This window comes from Pteropus vampyrus, unplaced genomic scaffold (assembly GCF_000151845.1).
Source record: "Pteropus vampyrus isolate Shadow unplaced genomic scaffold, Pvam_2.0 Scaffold11, whole genome shotgun sequence".
NCBI classification, from domain to species: domain Eukaryota; kingdom Metazoa; phylum Chordata; class Mammalia; order Chiroptera; family Pteropodidae; genus Pteropus; species Pteropus vampyrus.
Genome location: NW_011888792.1, coordinates 11,765,227 through 11,784,125, shown reverse-complemented (window position 1 = coordinate 11,784,125; position 18,899 = coordinate 11,765,227). Strand labels below are relative to the sequence as shown.

Below are 18,899 nucleotides of genomic sequence, written 5' to 3'. Positions count from 1 at the left end.
AGGAGAAACAGATTCTAAAAATACTGATAAAAGAAAATATGCTTACAGAGTATTGCTTTGAAAAATTGAAAGACCTTGTTTTTGAGTTTTATTAACTTGTCCTAATCCTTAGTATTAAGGCATGTGGTTATTCACACAGCAATAGGAAGTAAACCATTACAAGTAAAGAGTCTCTTAATTTAGCATAAAAACATCCCAAGGTAAAAAGATACTAATTTAGAGCAATAAGTTATAATAATTTATGTGAATTTTAATAATGGATAAAACTGGATCTTAACGTGTTATTTCTTTTCTACCTAGATCATCACAAAGTATGTTTACGAACTCCTAGAAAAGGATTGTAACTTGAAAAAAATCTCTATTCCAGTAAGTCTAATTTTTTTTAATGTTTATGCTTCCGAATAAAATATTTTCAAAGAAAACTTTTGTTTTAGGTTAACTGTAATAAGTTTTAATGTTAAGGTCCTAGTATTTTGATATTGATAAAGATAATATTAAATGTCAGTATATCTAATCTTATTGTACCCAAGAGTTCTTAAAACTAATACTCTTCAGTGTAAAGAAAAGAAAGACTAATTTCCAGTCTTTTTTTAAAAAATGATAACACAATTAAAAGGACAACCTTTTCTCTACCCTTTCTCATTTCATTGGTATAATCGATTTTTCTTACTTATTTGAAGTAAGCAAATGAACTTTTTGTTACATTAGACATTCATCATCCCTTTATTTCTTGATTTTTCTATTATATGTTTTATTTCTATGTTATTTTCTCTAAACATTCTGAAAGTCATTCCCTGTGTTTCCTGTTTTATAACCCTACTCCCTCCCATTTTGGCAGAACACATTTTTTTAAATTTTGCAGATGTTGCCATTTCAGAGGGAAAGAGTTTGAAATTTGTTCTCAGACTCAAATTCTCAAAAAAAAAGATTTTTAATTTTTAATGTAAAACCTGAAATATTAGGCTTTCAAATGCAGAAATAGTAATCTTATATGTGAGTGATGGTGAGACTAGATTATATGATCTTTCTGTCTCTGATAGATCTCTGATTTTATGATATATATGGATCTGAAAGGGTTAATAAAAGTTATTCATTTAAGGCACAAAACTTTACATATAGATAATTTTGTTTACATGTATTTTACATGAGATTTTAAAATTGGATGTTACTTTACTATGAATTGTAGGGTTTGAGGATTTCTTTATACTATCCATCCTAACAAATTAATTTCAATTTTTTAAAAAAGAAATCTATTTTATGTTAATTTTGTATAGAAATCCTGAAGTGAAGGTCACATTATTAATGATTTATTCATTCATTCAACAAATATTTATTTAAGGGTGCCAGGCACTGTTCCAAGGTACTAGTGAATAAAATATGATTCTATATAATAGGCCAGACTTTGTTTATTTAGAAACTTCCTTTCTTTAGAAATACTTGAAAACCAAGATTTTAGAATCTTTTTGAGTGTGAATATACAAGACCTTTTGGGATTCAAACTTTTTGTTTTTGTTTTCACTTGAAGTCTAGTGTATTACTCTACTAAAACGATATACTGGAATTGGTCTTCTGGAAAGTCCATGTAGAATTTTGTCACTTTCTCCAGTCTTCCTAGTTTGTTAATTTTACTTCTTTCCAAGTTTTTGAAGAATGAAATTTAAAAAGCCCTAGGTTAATTCATTGTTACAACACGATTAATTTTGAGTTTTTTAAGTCTATAACACTTCTAGTTTCATGGAACTTTTAAACTCATTTCAATCCTCTAGATTTCCAGAACAAATCACGAAATAATGGGCCATAAAGATCGTGTTATATGATTAAGTTTCATTAATGTTCTTTCTAGAGAAAGCCTGAGATTAGGTTTAGAAGGACTTTGTTTTTTTGATCTGATTATTTTCCTCTTAAGTTTAGACTATAAAGCTAATAAGCATAGAGGTTTTACATTATATGAGACCTATAATGAGTGTTATATGCATTTTGCTTGGTAAAGATTCCCTGATTATATAAACTGAAAAGAAAAAAAAAATTTTATTTTAGAAAATTAATCTCTCCTTAAGTTATCATCACTTATTTTATGTAGTTGTGAAATTTTTCTTTTATAATTTATGGTTTTCTCTTGAGGTCTTTTTAATCCCAGGTAGATGCTAGCATTGAGAGTGGTTTTTTTGTTTGTTTGTTTGCTTACTTGCATGTTTGTTTGATTTTTTTGGTACAGTTCTTGTTACTACAGGAATACCACAAAATATTTTTTTCTTATGATGAACTAAGTTTTAGTTTTATAGCTGAACTATTTAATAAGGAAAGAAAAACTTTATGGAAGGCTATGATTTGATAGTAAAGATCCTGATCATGTCTCATGTTTATTTGCCATTTCACATGTATAGGTACAAAATATTCTCAATTATAGTATGTCACACTTGTAGAGAATATTAGATACATGAACTAATAACTTGACTACAAATTTTCATTCAGTTTATGCAATCATTTTTAAATATACATCACAATTGATGGGTTCATGAGCATCTCCAAATAAATTGTTAACTGCTAAAAATTATTTGGTGGAGTTTCCCTGACCAGTTGGTCTTGGAAGTTGATTTGTCAGTAAAGTCAGATGGTGCACTGGAGTGGCCTATATATGTATGTATTCTTTAATGAAAGCTCTGCTTAATGGATTACTATTATTTGAGGATAAATGGCCTTGGAACAACTGTTTCCAAACTTAATTAAGTTAATGCAAATTTACTTTATTTATATAGTTATTTTACTATTGAAAATTAGCACTAAGTTTATATAAAGTTATAGTTACCAGCTGCAGAATCAGAGTTCTGTGTTAAATTAAAATGAATATTAGCCAATAACCAGTTCAGATATTACTCTCACTCCTTAATTATTATTACTGTTACATTGATCAGTTTCATTGCTTTTTTTTTATTTTCTTATGTTCTTATATTTTTTAAATCAACTTTTCTGGATGTTCAAGTAAAACTTCATTTATTCATGGCTATCTTAGTTTGTAGCCCTTTAAAAAGGTTCGAACATTACAATATAAAAAACACATTTTTATCTTATGAAAATAAGTACTCTTCCATTTTTAAAGTGATTACTGTGAAACTTAAAGTGCCAACATTCCATTGCTTAAAAAATTGACTTGAGTTCCTTAGTAATAGGAGCCTCTGCTGGAAAGTCTATAGCTACAAGTTTTTACATTAAGATAAACAGATGTGCATTTCCATAGCCATGCCAGGTTCCATTAAGGCCTCACTGACTTTGAGAGGCCCTTTTATTTGTGCCTCTTTGGTAAATTAATGACTAAAAAACTCTGTGACCTTTTTTATTATATACTGACCTCTTTGCTTTGTAATTTTTTCTTTTTTTTATCGCGATATTCTCTTTTTTTTTTTAAAGCCACTTTAACAGAGTGATTCTTCTGTTTTCATATAATGTTCTTAGGTAAAAGAGAATTACCTAGATTTGATTTTCCATCTCTCATCCACTTCTCTTCCTTGTGACTTCAGTCGTACCCACTGTCATCATCGTGATTTGTTTACTTTGGACATCTCATGCATTTGAAGCTAATGTGATTGTGTTACACTTTATATCTCTCTTCCTGCATCCTTAATTACTAATGATAAAGATAGAGTTACTTCATTATAATTATTAGCATTGCGCAGCTCTTTTAAAATTCTTTATAATCATACATTAGTTTAATGTTGTGTATATGCTTTCTGAACCAGGCAAATATTATAACCAATTAAGGGAGGCATTATTTAGTTAAATGCCTTTTATTTAAGGGAAGTCACTGGTGATGCTTGATAAATTTTTTTATTCCAAAAGTTTGTTAATTCCTTTATTTACTAAGTGCCTACCTACAATGTGTCAGTCTCTCTTTTAGGCCTTGAGAATGTAGCTAGATACAAACAAAAAGTTCATGCCTTCCTAACCAGACCTTCTAGTGGAGGAACAGATGGTTAATAAACAGATATACAAACAAATATATAAAATAAAGCATATAATATGTTAGATTGTGACATGTGATGTGGAGGAAAATAAAACAGAGAAAGAGAATAGGGAATTCTTGGGGAAGAGTGATCAGAGAGGCTTCACTGAGAAGGTGGTATTTTTTTCTTAAGTCCTTTGGCCATGTTATTTGTGCTAAAATAATTGCTCTCTGTGCTCTGTTTACACAAATGGTTAAGCATCTATTACTGACACCAATCTCATTGTTTTAGAAGTAGAGGAATTTTAATTTTTTTCTCTTCCCAGGAATAGTGACTGGGAACATTTAGAATCCAGGGTATTTTGTGGTATCTAGAGTTTTTGTGTATTTTTTATTTTGATAATTGTATGAATATACTATTGAGGAAGTGAAGGACCATGGCATGTGGACTGACACTCTCTATTAGAGGACGTCTCTTTTACCAGCCATGAAGACTTTAGCTTCTGTCTCTGACCTGGGTGCACAAACGCTTCCATTCCTAGTTCTTTGCCACTGTGCGTGCCATGCCATATGTAATAAAAGGCTGGGTAGTTATCCCTTCCTAAAGGTCTTTTGAGTCTTTCATATCTAAACCATACTTCAGCTAGCTTAAACCTAAATATTAAGTTCAATCAAGATGAATAAAAATATTTACTTTTCAAACTATAGTTAACCAGTACATAAAATAAGGCTGAGTACAAAAATATGTCTTCTTAAAATAATTGTTATATGATCTTATGTTCATACTCTGAATGAAATTTCAAAGTCCATTTACATGCAATAGTAGTAGGTGTTTAAATTTTTAAGTGGTTCTCTCTCCCACCTTTTAAAAGTTTAGTAGTATATGATTTTCCAATAGGCATATCCTGTAGGGTTCTTCTGTTTTGTATTTTAGGTGCAGTATACTTCCTTTATAGAATTATAAACTTAATAGCTGTGTGACCTTGGAAAGGTTATTTAAACTCTCTAGGTCTCAATTTCTTTATCTATAAAGGAGTATAATAATAGTGCCACCTAATGAGATTGTGATTAATTGAGATAATGTTTTAAAAACCTTTTGCATAGTATCTAGACAATAGGAATCACTCAAAACATTAATTCTTATATATAATGATACTATAATACTAAATATACAACAATAATTGTAGGGAGACATATAATTCTAATATTCCTTTTTATATTTTTATATTTAAATTAGTGTCATGTCTTTTTTGCTTATCCACTTTACATGTAATTGTTAATCTCTAATGAATATTTTAAATTTATTTTAAAGTTTTTTTACTTCTATAATTCTGTTATAGCCTTTTTATAGTTTATAGTAACCATTAGTTGTTTTCTTATTTACGTATATGCCTGATCAGAAAACATTTATTTATTATTATAATTTTTTTTAATTACAGGTAGATGCCACTGAGAGTGAACCAAAGAGTTTTATCTTTATGAGTGAGGATGCTTTGACAAATCCACAGAAACTGATGGTTTTAATTCATGGTAGTGGTGTTGTCAGGGCAGGTCAGTGGGCTAGAAGGCTTATTATAAATGAAGATCTGGACAGTGGCACACAGATACCATTTATTAAGAGAGCTGTGGATGTAAGTGCAATTTCCTTTATTTTGTTTTTGACATTTTATAGCTGTTTTATTATGTGTGATAAATTATTTTGAAATGTCTCTTCAAAAGTATATCCTAAATATGACCTTATCTTTAAATCGTTATTATTTATTTGTAATGAAAACTTATTTTGCATTATTTTGCAGTTATAACAAAAACAAAATGATTGTCTTAAGTGTACAAAAATTTAGATAATGTCTTTGAAATGAATATTTTCGATTCTAAAATTTTGTGATTATTACATGAAATAGCACTTAAACTATCATATAAATATTATTGAAATGCTTCTGGAAAATATATTGTGATTCTTGTAAATCTTTCCCTAGCTAATTTAGTGAAGTTAGGAACTAAAGGAAGTTTGCATCTTTAAATTAATCTCTTATTCTTTAAAAAACTTGAGAGGCAGAAATAAAATGTCTTAAGCCTAAGACATATACATACAAAATGATAAATTGCAATAATACTGAATTAGTTTATTCTTATTTGAATTCCAGCTTTTTAGAAATTGGCTTTTTAAAATTGTCTTCAAGGTTTTCTTTCCTATAATAGTGAAATTGTTTTTTCTAACTCAGCATTTTACATCTACATGTTTAGCTACTTTTGTTTTTACTGTCTCATCCTTAAGTTCTGTAGCAAATAGCCAAATTTTGCAAACTATGGGTTTCTTTCACATGTGAGTAGAATTTTTCTTCAGAAAAAAAGTAAAGTGGCATCTTGTATAACATAATATTGTAATGGTATTCAAGAATATATGCATGCATGTATGCTTTGTAAGATCTCTATTATTACATTTTTGTAATTGAAGTTGGAAAGGAATTCTTTAGTACACTGCTGGTTACAGTGATCAAAGGTAATATGTCCCCTACTCTGCTAACTTGGAAATGTTAAAACAGTTAGCCTTGAACAATGCAGGGGTTACAAGTACTGAGCCCCATGTAGTCAAAAATCCACATATAACTTTTGACTCCCCAAAACATTAACTACTATTAGTCTGCTGTTGACCAGAACCTTACCTATAACATAATCAGTTTATTAACACATTTTTATATGTGTTTTATATACCGCATTCTTACAAGTAAGCTAGAGAAAAGAAAATGTCATTAAGAAGATCATAAGCTAAAGATACTCTACAGTACTGTATGTTTTTGTTAAAAAAATTCCACGTATAAGTGTACCCATGCAGTTCAAATATGCCTGTTGTTCAAGGGTTAACTGTATTAAGGCCAACCCAAACTCCTAAAGAATATTTTTGTTAATAGATTTTGAGACACTTAAAATAGTGCAAGTAGAATTTCTTGGGTTAATTGCGTTTTCAGTTTTCATGGATATGCAGAGAACACAAAGGCATTACTTTTGATTGGTTATAAACTTCAATAGTGTCGGTTTTTTAAGTAAAATTTAAAATAAATTGAGGTTTAGATTGAAGTAACTCACATAAAATACTATTTAAATGGTTTCATATTTCAGAATATTGATAGTGAAATGAACTTTTTGACACAGTTTGTGGTTAGAATAGATCCTGTCAGTGTATTTTAAGATTATATGTGAAATGGGATCACAACTCGGTGAATGTTTGAAAATATAATTTAGTAAAGAAAATCAGATGTTTTACCTTTGAGTGATTGGTGAAATACTTTATGTAATTATATTGTCCATGCTACTAGGTCAATTAAACCTTTTCCATTCCAGAATATTATATTGTCATATAAGGTTTTTTGAGATAAAAGAAAATATAGGAAGCCATACCAAACATCTTTAGACTATCCTAATAGCCCAAACGGGAGAGAGGAAGTTTGTAAGTAACATTAGAATAGTCAGTTATCTTGTTCTTTAAAGTAGGAATAGTGTTTTGGTGATAACATTTTATTGCCTTGACTTTTTTCTGCTTTTCTCAATCATGGCAACTCATGATTTCTTGGGGGAAAAAAAAAAAGCAGCTGATTTCTGAATTCATTAGTATTTAGTGTATTTAGTTGTTACCATGTTATGTGCTTTGAAATTTTTAGTTTATATACTTCATACTCTTTATTTTATTATAACTGAATATGACCTTTATTGTGGTAACTTTTTACATGGTGAACATTTAAAAACAGATCTTTGCTTTTAGTCCAGATAAAGTGATTTTCTTACTTTGGTTTTACCATTTTGTAGTGTTTCTCTGGTAGTTCTTCAAGGGCTGCTCTGTATTTTGCGTTGTGGGGGCAGAGGGATGGTTTGAAGAAGGATGGTATTTTAGGAAGACTAATAGGGAGAAAGAAGCTGTCTCATCCTTACTTTTTAATCAGATTAGCTCTACTTGTTTTTATTTTTTGGACATTATTCAAAAATTGCATTTAAAGAAAGATTTCCATAGTTTACAAAAGGCTGGGAGCCACTGCTCTGTTTTTCATGGTCTGTCAGTTTTCATATCAAAACTGAAGTAAATTCTGATATTTTTCAGGTCAGACAGTATCATCTCTACACAGTTCTGTAAATAATATTTCTGCTATATTTCTTTCAGATTTTTAGTATAAGATTAAAAGTCCTAAAATTGGATTTATATCATTATAAGGTTATAACTTTTATTTTTTAAAACAGTAGAGCCTTGCCTCTAAGTGGACTGTTTTTGTAAAAATGATATATGTTTAAATCTGTGGAGCCACTTTGTTTGAATTTGGGGCGGGTATTGGAACCACCTCCTCAATAACTCCTGAGATTTATTCTCCGAACCCTGGGACTCCATAGGTCACAATTTGGAAATTGTAGGTATTCTGATCTTTGTATTTTAGATACTTCAGAATTTTATGATAAAAAAATGTATGAAGATTTTATGTTGGAGAATAGTACATATCAGATAAATTTCCATAGTTCTTCTGAGGTTGCCATAGCTAATATTTTTAGTATTTAACAATCTTCACTGCATAATATATTGCTTGGAGTAAGAAATGGTATAGCATATAGCCAAGTACAAATTATGCAGTGTCTGATTTTGCAGTTTGAGAGTTGCTCATACTTGTGTCTGCTTTGATCATTTCCCATATTCATCTTTTTAGGCATCTCAGTTGGTCTCTATAAAATGATCAAGGGAAGTAGGCGACACATAAATTAAATCACTTAATTATAATTATGGGGGTGGATGAATGGTGCAAAATTTAAGGAGTCCATCACTCTCAGGGTTATGCAGTACTTGTAGGACCCTGAGAGTGAGTTCCTCCTTAAATTTTGTACCCTGGCCATCTCACTGATCTCTCCTTGTCTGCTTTGACTAATGGAGATGTACTGCCAAAAAGTTTTAGGGAGAGCAATTTGAGAGCCATTGGTCTATAAAGTCAAATTTTACTCTGGATCAGAATCGTCTGGAGGACTTGAAATACAAATTACCCTATCTCAGTTACAGATTTTGGTTAAGATCTGATTGGGGCCTGAGAATTTCCATGTCTGAAAATATCCCAGGTGATGTTTATGCTACTAATCTGGGCACTACTCTAGGACCACGAATGTAGGTAATACTCTTTAGACTAGTTGAGGGTTTATTTATACTTCTCAGGCTCTAGGTATAATGGATAAGGTAGAACTTGAACGCAGATATACTTATTAGCAAAACAGAGAGTGAGAAGTTCTAGAAAATGTTTTATAATAAAATCAGTGAAGGTAGAAGTTTAAATAATGAAGAATATTTTCAAAATACTATATAAGTGATTTCTATCCAACATGACTTAAAATTACTAATTTTAATAATTTTTGAGAAGTCTGATTAATAAGCCCACCGTTTTTTCTAATTTCTCATAGCTGAATTATTCAACAGAATTGCCTATTTGCATATTACTTATTTTGAGTATAATTTTTATAATTTTATGTCTAAGTTTTAAAATTAATGTTATTTTTATCAATCTAATTTATACAGTTTGGATTCTATAACATGGTGGACTGGGCTAGTTAACATTCACTTCTTTCTCCCACTAAACACACATAAAAATAAGGGATAAAACATAACAACAACCAAAGTATTGAATGCCTCATTATGTTCAAAAGATAGAAATTTTTAAATGCCTGACTATAAGAGAGAACTTCAAACCACAGTAAGTCCCTGAGTGGCGTGGCAACTCAAATGGGATAGCTTATGAAATAAAAGCCGTAGGCTACACAGGGTCTACATGTCTACATTACAGCCTTGAGCCTGAGCGGCAGGAGATAAAACTGAGGCCTTTTGATATAGGTAGGGCCCTGGAAATTTCTGCCCTTTTAGTTTTTAGGGGTGGTGGGATCTGTTCATGGCCCAGAGGTGAAAAGAGGAAGTTTCTTTGACAGAGGTGCCAGGTAGAGGTAAATAAACAGTCTCCCTTGGGAAATAGAAGCCACACACCCTAACCCAAAGGTGGATTTCGATTTGCAGTTTGAATTTGCTTAGTATGGGAATCTTAAACAACATGAATTCATGTAAAAATGGGTTCTGTACTGATGGAACTCCTGAGGTACCAGGTGGGAGCAAACATAAAAGTGCCAATAAAAGCACTTTACAACCCAAGGTAAATCCCTAATGAAGGTGAATTTATAGTCAGAAACTAAAAATTTTATGAAGAAAAGGTTCATCACAAAGAAGAATCAGGTTATACAGCTATCAGACATAGTTGAAGAGAGAATTAATAAGTTGAAAGCTAGCATTAAGGAATACAGCATACAGAATGTAGCACAGAAAAACAGAAAAATTAAAATCAAGTAAAATCAAAAGGCATATATCAGAATAAGGATTATCTTTTCCTAATCCTTCCTTACCTATTCTGTTCCCTAGATATAATCACTCTCAATACTTTTAATATTACTTGTATTCTCTATATCCCTATTTAAAATTATAATGTTGTCTTTTGATTTATCAGTCATTTTTAGTTTTTGATATTTTGGGTTAAATATCAATCAAGCTTTATAATATTGATACTACTTTCATATTGTTTATGGCTCAGCCAAGTTGGTACTGTGGTTGCTTTTCATTTTTGCTACAAATTTTATTTTTTGGAATAGGTTCCTAGATTTTTTTTTTTCTATTTTCTTTTAATCATTGTTAATTCGGATTTTAATTGGCCTCTCAGTAATTTTTCAAATGGTCAAATTTATCAGATAATCTTATAGTTTCATGTTCTTCTGGAAAACTCTCCTTTGGAACTCTGTAGTATTTTGTTCCAGTCTTGACTGGTCACTTGATAAGCCTGTTGCCTGTCTCTTATCCTGGAAATTCCTTTAGATTTTCTTCTATGTTTGACCTCCTGTTTCCTGCATCTAAGGACTCCTGCTTTTGGATATATTCCCTCATTTTGCTGGAGCCATCAAAGAGTAAACACAAGATAAAATTTTAAAACTCGGTATTTCTAAAAAGTACTTTTATTCTACTTATTCACTTTATTTTAATGATTAAACTAGGCATAGAATTCCATGTCAAAAATCATTTTCATTCTGAAATTAAAGGCTTTGTTTCCATTGTCATCTAGCTTCCAGTGGCTTAATTGAAAAGTCCAGTTACCATTCTGATTTTGAATCCTTTTGTTTTCTTCTATGGAACTTCTTTTCCTTCTCACTGGTGTTAAGAAATAAATCATATTGCTTTTAACAAAATTTCCTATGCCTAGGTGGGGTTTTCTTTTATTTGTGTTGGGCACTTGGTGATTCCTTTTGATCTGAACTGTACACTCGTAATCCTCAATTCTGAGATAAAACTTTTGTGTTGTTTCTTGATCATTACAATCTTCCTTTTTCTAGAATTATTATCATGTGGTTTTGAAGTACTGGATTGAGCCTCTACATAGTATTTTCTAATTGTCTATACTTTCTTTTCCATCTGTTTTTGCTTTAGTTTTTGGAAGTTACCTCCTTTTTAACCCTTTCATAGAAATTTTCAAGTTCTTCTATAATATTTTGGTTTGGAGCTCTTTTATTCACTTCTACATTGTACACCTGATTTGAACTTCATGTCTCTTTCTTCTCCTTTTATGGTCTGATGTCTTTCTAGTCCTTTTCTGGGTATGTTTCTCTTAAGGAAAAACCTCTGATGTCTTACAGAGCTGGTGACACAATGTAAGATTGTGACTTGTTTTTTGGTTTTTAATTTTTGGATTTGGGGTTTGTTAGTTTTGGAGGAGATGGGGTAACTGTAACTTATGTGAACTTACAACTAATTCCTCTGTTTTTAGACTCAGGTCTACCCCTGTTTTCCAAGATAACTGGAACCCCAATTTCTGAATTTTCCTGAATTTCTATAGATGAGTTGGCTTGTATCTAGTCATTATTGCACTCCACGGCCACTTAAGTTTGAATTTCTACTTTAATACCAAGCTCATTACATCAGCTCACAGTCTTCCAAAAAATGAATGACATCTGTATCCTCTATTCTTTCCCCTCCCATTTATTTTGTCCTGAAGGGTTAATACCACCGTATTTTTTTAAATTAATATTTTAATGTGATTTGTGGAAGGAATAGCAATAATCTAAAGAATTCAGTGTAGCATTTTAATTATTTTTATCTGGTTGTTCCTATGACAGTTTGCAATACATATTTTTTTTTTAAGAACAACACAAATTTTCTATATAAAAATGCTTTTTGTAAACCTCAGGAATTGACATCCTTATGTAGCAATATTCATCACACTAGAATATTTTAGGATTTTTTTTTAAGATATCATTATGTTTATAAGGGAACTAAATTAAAGGATACATAAACTGTTGCTTGACTCTTATATGAATTGCATATTTTGAAAGTTGATTTAGAGCTTTTTAGTTTTTAAATCATTTGTTTCCCTTTAATAAGCTGTAGCTTAACTTTTCTATTCTGTCTGTTGACTTTAGGATTCCTTTTTTAATCCATTTTGGGGTTTTCCCTATTTGTTTAAATTAAATTTATTACGGTAACTGGAATATACAGATGATGTATTATGAAGTTGTACACCTGAAACTTATATAATGATATTTACCCACTTTTGACAGTCACATTAGTAAAGCTAAATGATTACAGTATTAGGAGTTTTTTCCAACAAATATACCTGGAGCCATTATAAATGGTTATCTATAATAAAGTATGATTTTTTTTTTTTTTAGTAATTTGAACAATAATTTTTTAGTAATACCTTGTTAACTACTACCTTCAATTCAAGGTCTTCCAACTAAATACTGCAAAATCTTGCTATTTCAACACAATTATTTGACAAAGTTGGTGATGTGGAAATTTTAAGAGGATTGTCATGGATTATTGATGGCTAGTAGATATAAGTACTATATCAATATAGAGTGTAGCTTTTATTTTTAACAGTAGCAAAGCCATCTAATAGCTTATGAGAAATTATTTAATATTTACATAGTGCAAATGAATATAGTTTGGCAGGAGATGCATGTTTAAGGTCTCAGGGACCTCAAAAACACAAAAATTGCTTGGACATTTTAAATATACATTTATTCAAATGACATACAGGCTTTGATGCTTTTTTAAATAATCATTCAAAGTATTTGTGGAATTAAAGCAGTGCTTATTAAAATAAGGTACTGTTTTCAACATGTAAGATTGGCAGATAAATTGATAATAAATTGTACGATAATACCAAGTTCAGATATTGGTGAAAATATAAATTGAAGCAATCTTTTTAGATGGCAGTTATGTTATATCTTTAAAAATTAAATATGCGCATTAAACTTTGACCTTAAATTCTATTTGAAGGAATTTACGTTATAGCAGTACGCCAAGTATACAGATGAGGATTCTCATCAAAGCAGTTAGTAATAATACAAAAACTTCTAACCACCTAAGTATTTACCAGTAGGGGACTGTTTGAGTAAGTGAAGGAACATTTATGTAATGGAAGATTATGTAGTTATTAAGAAGGATCAGTTATGTGTGTATATATTTGTTTTCGGTCATATGGAATGATGTCTAAGTTATCAGATGAAAAAACAATGACATCATTTGTTAAAAAGTACACTTATACATGTATACACATACAACTACATACTTATATGGATATACATTGATATTTCTAGAAGTTCATGCAAGAAACCATGAGGTTTCTTCTTCTACGTTTCATTGTCGACTTTTCTATCTAATCAATTTTCGTCTTTATTTTCTTTCTATTTTGTTTTACTTTGAGCAGGTATTACTTTCACCATTTTAATTTAAAAAAAATTTAAGAATATTTCTGAAGTATACTATAGTAATATCGTAGTTATTCACTTAACCATTTCTAAAAGAGTTTAAATGTTTGATTATAAAAATGCAAGCAACTTTAAATAATTATTGATTTTACCTATTAAAGACTAGCAGAATTTAGATCGCTAAAATTTACATTTCATACTTTTTTTAATTAAATGCTAATTTTTTCCTGTTTGAAATGTGGACTACAAAACTATAGGTTAAAACCAGCAGCACTAATTTAAAATTTTAGAAGTCAACTTTGAGAGAAACTGTAATTTTTTTTTTATTAAGTTTATTGGGGTAACATTGGTTAATACAATTATATAATTTTCAGGAGTGCATTATAATTTGACATCTATATATTCTATTGTGTGATTACCACCCAAGTCCAGTTTCCTTTAGCTATCATATATTTGATCCTCTGTACCCACTTCACCCTTCCTCTATCCCCCTATATTTGACTCCATTTACCCCATCTTCCTCCTCCCTCCTTCTCCACTTCACTAGTAACCGCTAGTCTATAGTCCTCTGGTACACACTAGTCTATAGTCCATGTCCATGAGTCTCTATTTGTCCTGTTTGTTTGTTGCTTTTAGGTTTATATCCCACATGATGTGATTTTCTACTTTTTCAGTCTGGCTTATTTCACTTAGCATGATTATCTTGAGGTCCATCCATGTTGTTGCAAATGGCAGTATTTCATCTCTTCTTATGGCTGAATAATATTCTGTTGTATATATGTGCCACAGTTTCTTTAGCCAATCATCTGTCGTAGGACACTTCGGTTGCTTCCGTGTCCTGACCACTGTGAATAATGCTGCTATGAACACCAGTGTGCAAATATCTTTTTGGATATGGGTTGTCAAGTCTTTGGGGTAAATACCCAGCAGAGGGATTGCTGGATCATATGATAGACCAATTCTTAGTTTTTTGAGGAACCTCCATACTGTTTTTCATAGTGGCTCTACCAATTTGCAGTCCCACCAGCAGTGTATGAGGGTTCCTTTTTCTCCGCATCCTCTCCAACATTTGTTATTACTTGTCCTGTTGACTATAGCTATTCCAACAGGCGTGAGATGGTATCTCATTGTGGTTTTGATTTGCATTTCCATAATAGCTGGCGATGTTGAGCAACTTTCCAAATATTTGTTGGCCATTTGTATGTCCTCTAGGGAGAAGTATCTATTCAGGTCCTCTGCCCATTTTTTGATTGGATCATCTGTTTTTTTTTTTGTTGTTATTGAGTCGTATGAGTTCTTTGTATATTTTAGATATTAGACCCTGATTGGAGGCATTGCTCGTAAATATATTTTCCCATTGAGATGGTTGTCTCTTTATCTTGTTGACAATGAAAAACTGTAAATTAATCAAAAAATATAAGCTGGTACATTATAGACTTCATAAAAGATTGTTCAAGTCAAGAATTCTGGAAAAGGTTAAGAGCTTAGCACATTATGAAACTGACAAGGTATAGGAGGCCACACCACCCCCCAAGCCAGTAAAAGAAAACAATGAAATGACAGCTCTAGTGTTTGGAGAGAGGTTGTTAACGACAGCTTATTTCTTTATGATTTCAACTCTTGACAGAAGACAGGTCTGCTCGTTGCATCAATGGCAGATATATCATTACCTTCTGGCCCTGTCATGACTGAATTAGGGGGAAAAAACTACATTCAGTTTTGAAAATCCAGTTACCTTCTGGAATTTTGGTCACTGTTTCTGAGATACATGTGATTAAGGCATTCTGATAGCTGTTTGCATCTAGACTGTTCTCTAGTACTTGAACTAATTAACTAATTAAGCATATACCTCTGTAGTCAAGTGGAGAGCTAGCTATAAATAGCATAGAACACCTTGGTATCCTGATATCATTCCAAGAAAAATATTACCAGGCCTCTTATGTCTAATATCTGTTTCTCTACCTATATGTATACCTGAGTTAAAATAACTTTTAAAGTAGACCTAGGCCTTTTCAGTAAGTGCAAGGGAAAAAATACTGGATTTTAAAACAATTAGGCACCATTTTTACAGGAAAAGTATTGGCTATAATTTGGTCTTTTTATTTCTCAATTACATGCATTTTTTCTTCTTCTTCTTCCTTTTTTTTTTTTTTTTTTGCCTACCTAAGAAGTGACTCTGGAGACTTAGAGAAAGAGAGGGTGTGGATTTTGAAAGCATGCCGAAAGCCTTGGGGTTTGTGTATGATCAGAATTTCAATGGAGGTTGAGATGAGTTTAAATGCATAGAAAGCAAACATAAAAATCTTGTTTAATTTCTGTCATGTTGTTCTTTTTTGAGTCACTGTGTTTTTCAAATCTGCTTTACTTTTTGAGCTTTGTGCTGTTATATCCACGATCTGTATTCCCCCTCACCCTTTTTATTTCGTTTTAACTGCTGATCCCTTTTCTGTGGTCCTTCCTTTAATATCAGCTGAAGCAGTTTGAATTGCTGAATCAAAGCTGTTTGGGGAGTGAGAGAGTGTGAGATTCTGCAGGGTAAGATTCTCTGGGTAGAAGGTAATACCTCCTGCAGTTATAATCAATGCTCTGGACACTTTCAGAGATTGGAGAAGCCATGACTTGCTCTGAGGTTAAACTTTTAAAATAACTTCTCTAGAGAAAAATGTCATCAGTAATACAGAATAATTAGTCGACAATTCTTAAGTAGCCTATTTAACAAGAAAAAATTAAAGATAGCTGAGCTTTGCATTTTTCATTGTACTTTTGATTTCTTTGGTGTTTAGCCTTTATACTTTTATCTTGAACATAATTTTAAAAACTTAATTACTCCCAGTATTTATTAATTTATCCCCTTAAGTTACTTTAATTTGAGAACTAAAATGGAAAGAGTGTCAGCCTTTAATAGTAGGAAATGGTATAAACTTTTACTTGAAATCATTGAGACAGTAAATTAGGGAAGGTAGGCAATTTGTTTATGAAAGTATGGTTTTTGTACATTAGTTTAAGTGACCAAGAGTTACATAAATGCATTATATTTACATAATTACTAAAATAACATTTGTTAAAGAAAATAATGTTAAATGAATTTAAGGATAAATAGTATTCGTTTCCAGAGGGAGTTGTGCAGTAGCATTTCATGTTTCTGATGTTATTTGGTGATTTTATTCAACTGTTTACATGATGTAAAAAAAAAAAAAAAAAAGAAGAGCATAATATATTATTTCTTAAATAAATTGCCTATTTCAATATGTGATATTAGAAATTCTAATTAATGTCTACTTGTGAGTTAAAGATTTAATATGAAAAAGACATGTCTGTTAATTACTTATTTTTTTATTTGCAATAAAACTTCTGAAATTACTGAATTTCAACAGTAATTCTGAATAATAACAGGCCAGTATTTTAACTCTTTTTAAAATAGTATTTTAACTCTTTTTAAAAAATTACTGAATTTCAACAGTAATTCTGAATAGTAACAGGCCCGTATTTTAACTCTTTTTAAAATAGAATGCATAATCTTTTTTTTTTTTTATGGACATAAAAAAATCACTACTAAAAATTTGTAGTGATGTGTTTTAAGAATTAAATGGAGTACCTTGGCATACTTTGTATATTCAGAATCATGTACTTTTATATTTAAAATAAATAAACTCTTACTAGTTTACTTCAAATGTAAATATAATCATTTACCCCATACTCAAGTATGTATTCAGAAGTGAACAATCTTAGGATCTATATTGTTGCTTTGTGTTTATAATCCTTATTGAAAAGGAAAAGATACCTTCTTTATGAAATGGATACAGTACAGGGATGATTATGCCTCGTGAAGCTTGAAATCTGTGGAAGAAGACTAAATATTATTCATAAAAAATAAAAAACACAAGTAATAATGTTTAGTGAAAAGAACACAAGGCATTTTGTTTATGAAAGTATGGTTCTTGCACATTAGTTTAAGTGACTAAGTAGTATTGTATTAGGTATACATTATGCAATTTTTAAAATACTAATATCGTTTCAAGGTCATTCAAATGATTTAATAAGGTCATAAGGTTTAAGCCAATTTAGATTAGGAATGCCATATAGAAATGGCATAGCAAACTACTGTATTTTACCTAGTTTAAATTATAATGAACACATATGCTATAATTTAAATTCTAAATGAAAATAAGTTATTTCACAATTTATTATTTTATAAATCAAAACTACAGAATTAAATATTCTCTTAACATCACTGGAGAAAATTAACATTTGTAAGAAGCTCTTCTTCAGTCTTTTATTTCTGTAGTAGCACAGTGAGAATGATAAATAATGTGTGTCTCCAAAAAAACTTATTTTTAAAATTAGGGAAAATACTGTTAAGCAAGCAATTCAACTTTGCTTTTTCTTTTGATAAAGAAGACCATTACTTTTTAAATAATTTTTACAGTTTTCTCGTAATGGGGTAAAAGAATTTTATTAAGTTGTTATCCTTATGTCTACTTAAAACACTTCTATTAAATTGTTATCTTTATGGTTACATATAGAGATTAGAAACTTGGTTACAAATTAAGGATACATTTTAGGATTTGAAGTTATATACATATTTCTGATATGGTGCAGCTTGAACATGGGATGATAAATAATAACTCATTTTAATAAGGATCAATTTGTTATTAAAATAGATGTGTTTTAAAATATATTTACATTTATATCATATACAAAAACACATAAATATCTGTGTATGTTAAAATTCCAAATTGCTAATCCAGTATTGTTGATTTTTTTTAAAAAAGCCATTATTTGAAAGACTTGTCAATTCTTTTGGGAAAGGAGTACTTGCTTATTCATATCATGAGCTGCATATTTGAATAAAATTATCTTTCTTACAATAAATTGCTTGTAAACATATTTAAGAGACTATTTATCTAGAGAAACAAATGCCAAGACTATTTTTAAAGTTTTTAAAAATTTTTTTAAGGAAAGTTTAATGTACTGCTTAGTTTATATTTTCTGATAGTAAGAAAATGTCTTTTCATTAACCTTTTCATGCACATTTACTTAGCATTGTAATGGTTTGAAAATGTCCTGCCCTTTTGAACAGTGTGTTTGCCATCAAAAACTTAAATAATTCTATCAGAACAAACTTAAACTATTAGTAATTATCTTTTTTTCTCAGAAATTAACAAATTAGAACATCAAAGCCTATATAGAGAGGTATGTAGTAGGTCAT

General features: G+C 30.4%; 1 protein-coding gene across 6 annotated transcripts in view; it reads left to right on the top strand.

Moving 5' to 3' along the window:
• Nucleotides 1-18,899, top strand: part of FAM172A (family with sequence similarity 172 member A) — a 363,025-nt gene that overhangs the window by 75,742 nt on the left and 268,384 nt on the right. For all 6 annotated transcript variants that reach the window (XM_011378075.2, XM_011378053.2, XM_011378061.2 and 3 more), the window contains one exon: nt 5,377-5,568. In XM_011378075.2, coding sequence (XP_011376377.1) covers nt 5,377-5,568 — 192 coding nt within the window. The remainder of the gene's footprint in view (nt 1-5,376; nt 5,569-18,899) is intronic.